Raw genomic sequence first — 8,048 nt, forward strand, 5'->3', positions numbered from 1 at the left:
GAGCCATGCCGCCTTCTGCCTTTTGTCTTTGTAGGGTCGCTCTTTTGATGCGTGGATGTTTTGAATTCCAAATAAATTAGGTTATTGTTGAATCTAATTGCTAAAGAATGATTTATTAATGTATATTGGAATGTTTCGAAATAAAAAAAGGAGCTTAGGAAGAATATTCATCTTAACAGTGTTAATTCTTCCAGCTAGTGTGAGATGAAGGGTTGACCATCTATGCAAGTCTTGTTTAATTTTTTCCATGCAGACAGCGAAATTTTGTTGATAAAGAGCTTTATGTTTACTTGTGATGTTTACCCGAGGTATTTAAACTGTTCTGCAATGATAAAAGGTAGGGTATCTAATCTAATATTATATGCTTGAGAATTCACTGGAAAGAGTACACTTTTATTCAGATTAATTCTGAGACCAGAGATCTTTTGAAATTCTGTGAGTGCTGTTAAGACTGCAGGCACAGAATTTTCTGGGTCTGATATACACAATACCATATCATCTGCATATAATGAGATTTTCTGTTCCAGTCCTTCTCTGCTAATCCCCTTTATCTGATCAGTATTTCGACAATGTATTGCCAGTGGTTCAATGGCAATCGCAAACAGCAGCGGTGACAAGGGGCATCCTTGTCTAGTGCTACGTTCTAGTTTAAAGTAGTCTGAGCAAATGTTGTTGATGCAAACTGAAGCTTCTGGGTTAGTGTACAGTAATTTAATCCATGCACAAATGTTCGGGCCAAACCCAAACTTCTCCAATGTAATAAAAAGGTATTTCCATTCAATCATGTTGAATGCTTTTTCTGCATCCAATGATAATAATATTTCTGGGGTGTTTGATTTAGTTGGTGAGTATATTACATTAAACAGGTGTTGAAGATTTGACAATAAGTGTTGGCCCCTAATAAATCCTAATTCAATCCTAGTCGTAAATGTCTCCCTAACTCTATTTCTAAACAAAAGAAATTGATCATATTTCAGATTACAGAAACTAGCAAATACCAGTTTTCTTAACAATGTTTTTTGAGTATTTTATAGAGTTTTTAAAACTAAATAAATATTTTTTAAGCTCATGATGTTGCACTTGTATTTATAATGATTAAAACATAACTGCATTGAAACAGTACAAATCAGATTAGGCCATATTATTTTTTTAAATTATGGCTTTTCAACTGGCATTATGCTCAACACTCCCAAAAAGCATCAACATGTAAATCCCACAATCATTAGTGGTATTGAGCTACATTGAAATAAAAGATACATTAAGGTAAACATTCATTTTTCCTAGACCACTCAATATTGGATTTAATTATTATAATGTACCACACAGATATAAATTAAAAAATTCTGTATACCACTAAATAACAGCAAATAGGCCACCAAGGTAAAACTGTGCAAAACAGCCTGCTAATTTTGGCATATTAAGCAATAACAAGCCCAAACTTCTTGGTGGGAAGTGGTTCAGAAGGGGAGAAGGAGCACAAAACATTTCAGAATTTGTTACATTTTAACCCTGGGCACAAAATTTCTGTGTTTTTAATTTCACAAGTCACTTGAATGTAAATTCACTGGCATTATAATAACAACCTTGGCAAAAAATATTTGACCTTGATTGTTGATTATGTTAGATCACCTCCATTACTGTGAATATAGTTTACTAATACAACTTACTGTATCTTAACAAGAAACAAAAAGCAAATAAAAAAAAATTCTAGTTACAAGCAAATACCAAGTTAATGTTAACAGCAAGAGTCCATCCACATCATAAAACATCAAATCAAAGATTTTTTTTTTCCTTTATAAGTTCCTAGTGTCGGTCAGATATACTTAAGATATTTAATTCTTTCAGTAACAAAAACACTAATATCTGTTTGCTTTCTAATTGCTGTCGGGTTTTCAGTTTTTTACCAAGGCCCTTTGGATCCAAAGTTTTGATATATTGCAATTATCATCATCTTTGTTAATAGTGATATTTTCCTCTGCAGAATTGGAAAGTCAGATACACATCTCCACATAGATTTTTGAGTTTAGTCTTAACTGAATTGAGCTTGAAAAATATAGACAGTGTGGCATAGAATTTCAGAAATTGAAGCAGTGTTGGAAACACTAAATTAACATCAAACTCTTTGACTATACCCAGTGTTGCTTGGGCACATGACTGCAGAATGAAATACTCTGAGATCTGTTAGCAGACCTGACCCAACTGTGCTCAAATGAAATACCATAATCAGTTCCTTTCTTTCCTCTCAGAATGAGCATACACTCATGTTGACACAGAGGTGCTCTCTCACAGATACCTGTGGTTTAATGATGCTTTGCTTGGTTGTAATGCATTTGAGTTGATGTTCAGAAAATGCTATGTGCTGTAAAAATAGTTTTTATATAAATCTCGAACACTTATTGAAGTATGGAGCAGCTAATAATTTTTACAAGCCTGCTTGAAAATCTGGCACAGTGAAATTTTGCGTGCTTGTGTGTAGACATTACAGTCACCTTCTATGTCATACAAATCCAACAAGGCCAGCACACATATATTTCGTAAATTGTTTATGGGGTTAACAGCAATGATTATTATAGACTATACTTTATTTTTATATGGGATAGTATGGAATAGCTTACCTAGCTTTAACAAGGCATGTTGCTTATCGCTGCTTTTTCTCTTTTTTTACAACAAAAGCCTGCATTTGTGCTTTGAAACAATAAATTAGGTATAATTGGGATAAATGAGCACTTGAGGAAAAAGAGGGGAAAGTGCCAGAAGCTCAAGTCACAGTAGCCACCCCTTCCTCCATGTCCCTGACATTAAAAAATACACTATTTCAGGTAAAATGATGAGACTCCCTAAATTCAACTTTTATTAAACAATTTAGCTTTGTTTGGTACATGCTATAAATAGCTCTTCTAAATAATTCACTCTAAAGTTTTATGATTTTTTTTTCTTGTGTGCATATGTAATGTCCATGTATACATTTTTGCCAGTACTATTCAGTGTCCTATTCTGTTGTACAAATTGCTCCTGAGAAAAATAAGGACTGGTGGCTCTGAGGCTAGGAATTCAAACCCCATAAACGGCAAAAGTGACTCTACTCCGATGGACCCTTGAGCAAGGCCCTTAACTTGCAATTGCTCCATCCTGGGTATGACGTTAATCTGCATCCAGCCCTGCATGTAGGCCCACCAACCTGCAGGGAAAAACCTGGGGGTTGGTGGCAGAATTGGCACTCTAGCCACTATAAAAAAACTCGCACTGTGCCACTCCATCTGAACTAGTGTGGTGCTAAGGTGTCACCCATTGCATGGCTGCACTCGGGTCCTAATCTTGGATCCTGAGTTGGTTTGTCATGTGGTGGGTGCGGCAATGTGTTGTATCAGCGCATGCTCCTAACCTCTCTCTCTCTCACTGAGATTTCTGTGTGCCTTTTGGTCATCTGATTTTAGTTTTAAAAAACAGTTTGTGGATTGTTGGATTTTTGCCTCAAATCTGCAAATTGAAAAGAACAAGTAAACCTTAAATTTACCATCAGTTCATTATCACATATCAGTTCACGAAAGACCACATTACAGTCCATAAGCTCCAACCTGCAGTCTTTGCACCTGATTATTTTAATCAAATATTGTTGGTCAGTACTTGTGATGCAAATCTTGAGAACAAAATTAATTTTCAACAAAATGAAGTTGCATTTTCAGAATTCATTTAATATAAATGAAATTGCTGTTATTTTTACCACAGAGTGGCAGACAAAGTTGCTGAAATTTTAGAGACAGATCAAGGGAGTAATTCACCTTTTGTTCCTCTGTTGGTAAAATACAGGGTGAGTCAAAATTATGTTAACACTAATGGATTATTTTTATCTCGACCACACCTTTCCAGGTCGATAGATAGGTCATGGTGGACCATTACCATGGCCTCCACACTCCCCTGATTTGACAACCTGTGATTTCTGGTTATGGGGTATAGTGAAGGAGTGCGTGTGTATACTAGGAAATGACCTGAAGGACTGAATACGGACTGTGGTATCATCTGTTCCTCGCGAAATGTGTGTCCGGGCTTTAAATGGTACTGTTGCCTGTTAGTTTTTTTGTTTTGAACATAATTGGCGAATAGGTTGAGACATTCCTGTAAATCATCTTGTACATATGAAGTATGTTTTGTGAATAAAGTGCCATTCAAATGTTAACATAATTTTGACTCACCCTGTAATCACATTTTATTTCCTTGAGGGTTTAGGAAAAGATGTGACTGACAGATTTCGTAATTGGAGCCTCAGCATAACATAAGATTTTATGACCTGTCCAGATTTACTTTGCATTTAAAGCTATTGGTGATTTTTAATTGATTGATTTTATGATGATTTCTCCCTTTAGGCTGCACTCTCAGCAGTACATGTTGTGAGGAAGGTTCCAGAGTTGATTGAACTCTATATCCCAGCTGCAGAGAGTTTGCTAGGAGGAAAGAATCATGGTATTGCTCATCTAGAATTGTTTACTTTCTGTTTTTTTTTATTTATTTTGTGATTCTCTTTGTGTCTTTATATATTTTATCTTAAGCTCTTACTGCTTCATGCCTATATTTTGATGCTTGTTTTTAAGTGTGTCTCCACTCTAATGTGATGTTACCCATATAACATTATGTGCAGACTTGCAAATATATATTACAGACATTATATTTTTCATGATCAGGATTCAGATTAATTTCCTTTCAAGTTGTCTTTGTAGTTTTTTTTTTTTTATAACCACTCCTTATATTTGTTCCAGTTGATTTTCTCCCTCATTGTGTGCATCTGTACATTTTTCATCCATTGCAGAAACAGCAAACGTATTGCTTCTCCTTTCAGAAATGTAATCCTGTTTTTGCTTTGCTTAGGCCAGGAGTATACTATAATTTAGGGTTTGAAACTTTTCTTTGGTTGTTAGCACAGTATGGGTACTCTATTTTATTAATGTAAAACATTTAATATTGCAAGGTTTTCCAAGTCATTGTAATAGCATGTTTATATCTTTTATAAAGAATTGACTCTTTGATCTTTGACAACAATTCTAATCTATTCTGTATTTTCATAACAGGTGTACTTCACAGTGCAGTTGTGCTGATATCAGAAATGTGCGTACGAAACCCAGAAGCAACGTGCAAATTCAAAAAGGTATGAACATCTCTGTTGTTCTTCTGTTATTCTTCCGTGCATCTACTCAAATTAATTGTTTTCTTTTTTTCTCAGGTAGTACCCGAGCTGGTTCAGATCATGAAAAATTTAATCATGTCAGGTTACTCCCCTGAACATAATGTAGGTGGAATCAGTGACCCGTTTTTACAGGTGAATGTTCTGACTTATTAGTAGTTTTGTCTTTTAGATTTTCAACAGTGCCAATTTGAAAGCCTCCTGTTAACAATGGTAAAGTTACGGTGCCTTTAGGACAAACCTTAAGTCAAAGCCAATTTTTCCTGTTTTGTGATTTTATGAGTGCGTCTATGAATATATACAATTTGAGTCACAGATTTTTCAGGGACAGGGGGATTGAAATAGTATGTAAAGCCAAAAATTGTTTAACTGCTTCACCACCTAAAGTCTGTTGGACTTACTGCCATGAGCCTTTCCTAACACAAGTGTGTCTCCTACATACACTTTATACAGTACTTTCAATTTCTAATATGTGGGTCAACTTTCTAACAAAACATTAACAAATACAAACTGGAATACCACTTGCCATTATTAGTAATAAAATCTGCAAGAAGTGAAAATAATGATAAATGCATCATCTGGATGGTAATGATAGTAAACTTACAGTGCTTTTAGGTGTAACATATTTTATCTACTGGAATTTAACTACTTATAAGTATATTAAAATGCCTCTGCTGAATGGGTTTTGCTTTCCCATAAAAAATGGACAAAATGAGCAAGCATTTGTTCACAGTTGTAAAAGACTTAAGAACACCTGACATGAATAATGGAAAAACTTTGTGGTCCTCTAAAAGCTTCCTTCTACATTATGTTTTGTTTGGTTTGACCTACGTTAAATGGCATGTGCTCATATACCTCATTTAATTTAAAATGACTGTAGTCCATACTTAATTTTAAATTAAGACTCAAGATGATCATTGAGTCTGCAAATCATATATATTGTGACAGTTTAGGGTTTCCTTGCAACCTTGTACCCTCAGACCACACGTCAGACACCAGGTAAAAGTCAAAATAATTATTATTTATTATAATAATAAGTGCACAAAGCACGCTCCTCTCCACAATTCTCCAATAACAATAAACCAAATCACTAATAAACCAATCCTCCAAACTCCCAGACGCTTAGCCACCCTGCCTCCCAACTCAGCTTGTCCGTCTGGGATTTCCCACAATCCTTTATAGTCCTTGACCCGGAAGTGTTTGTCCCCCAGTCCTTGTGACTTTCTATCACTTCCGGGTCAGGTAAAAATTTCTCTTTTTCTTCAACCTGGAAGTACGTCATTCCTCCCGTTCACGTGACCAGGACGTACTTCCAGGTTATAGGGCACATATGAGTCTACGAGCCTTGCTACAGCAACTCCTTGTGGTCCCCAAGGTATCCAGCAGGGCTATGTATAAAAACTACAAAGTCCATGAGGCCCTGCTAGAACTCTGGGCACATCCATGCTGTCGGGAGAGCTCCTCTTGCTGGACATCCATCACTATATATATATATATATATATATATATATATATATATATACAGGCAGGCCCCAAGTTACGGACATACGAACAGGGCTGCAGCTGCTTCTTCATCTGTCTGGGGGACATGACGCAGGCTCCTCAGTAACTGCCGTTCTGTCATCTCTGGCCTGGGGACACTCCAAGCGGTGGCTGGAGGGGGCGGTTTCACTGCTCACGCAGTGTAGTGTCCCTCAGGCAGCTCCTGTTGATAAATGGGGCGGTGGGGGCCACACCCCATTCATTCTCAGTGGGCAGCTGGGTGTGTGGAAAACACTTGTGTGCAGTGCCGAGGGGGGCAGTTTGCTGCCCGCCCGCCCACCACGCCACAGCAGCTACTGCTCTTGACTGGACGGAGGCTGGATGGGTCCACCACACAGCCTCAGTGTCCCTCAAACGGCTGCTCTGTTCATTCTCGATCGTTGGGCAGCTGGTGATGTTGCAAGTGGTGACCCTGTTGTGGCTAAACAGAGGCCATTGAGGGTTAATGGGGCAGTGGGGGTTTCAGCATTGTAGTGTGCCTTGGGTGGCTGCCTGTTGAATGGGGTCGGTGATAGGCGATTCACTACCCGCCTTTGGCTGCACCCTGTTCACTCTCAATGGGCTAACAGTGCAGGCAGCATACTGTATGCAAGTGGAGGTGACTGTGTGGTGGGCGGGTGGTGAACTGCCTCTCGCTGGCCCCATTCCTTCTCCTACTGTTACGTACATAGCAGTAAGTTGTTTCTCGTCAGTACAACAGGCGTGCTGACGAGGGGTGCCTTCCTGCTGTGATAGCGTGTACAATGCTGTGCAGAAGAGCTCATCTTAACCTTTGTCTTTCACCCTTCTACCCTACAAATCTGATGCAAGTGCTGGTGATACAGTAAAGAAGGGAAAAACCATCACCACTGAAAATAAAGTAGAAATAATAAAAAGGTCAGAGATGTGAAACTCCAGCATTCATTGGCAGAGCACTTGGTTACAGTCGTTCAACAATAGCATTTATTAAAATAATGTACCAGTTCCGACTTACATACAAATTCAGCTTAAAAACAAACCCGCAGTACATATCTCGTACGTAACCTGGGGACTGCCTGTATATATATATATACATACATATATACACAGTGACAGTAGAGGACGCTGTCGTTTCTCCAAACCCAAAGTCAAGACGTCCAGACACCAGGTAAAAGTCCCAAAGATAATTTTAATTTTTTATATAATGTGCACTTAGCACCTCCAGCAGCTCCGTCACATTTCCTCCCAACTCCGGCTCAGCTTGCTGGGTTTCCCACAGTCCTTTAAATAGTCCATGACCCGGGAAGTGCTCCTGTCCTTCAGTCCACGTGATTCACTAGCACTTCTGGGTTGGTTGAAGAATTATATTTTTCTT

The 8,048-nt window shown here is 38.0% G+C and overlaps 1 protein-coding gene across 1 annotated transcript in view; it reads left to right on the forward strand.

The window, feature by feature from the left end:
- Window positions 1–8,048, forward strand: part of ap1g2 (adaptor related protein complex 1 subunit gamma 2) — a 47,465-nt gene that overhangs the window by 22,024 nt on the left and 17,393 nt on the right. The window contains exons 5-7 of the mRNA XM_039744338.1: window positions 4,362–4,458; window positions 5,061–5,137; window positions 5,213–5,310. Of these exons, the coding sequence (XP_039600272.1) occupies window positions 4,362–4,458; window positions 5,061–5,137; window positions 5,213–5,310 (272 nt within the window). The remainder of the gene's footprint in view (window positions 1–4,361; window positions 4,459–5,060; window positions 5,138–5,212; window positions 5,311–8,048) is intronic.

The sequence above is a fragment of the Polypterus senegalus genome, chromosome 1, assembly GCF_016835505.1.
Source record: "Polypterus senegalus isolate Bchr_013 chromosome 1, ASM1683550v1, whole genome shotgun sequence".
Lineage (NCBI taxonomy): Eukaryota > Metazoa > Chordata > Cladistia > Polypteriformes > Polypteridae > Polypterus > Polypterus senegalus.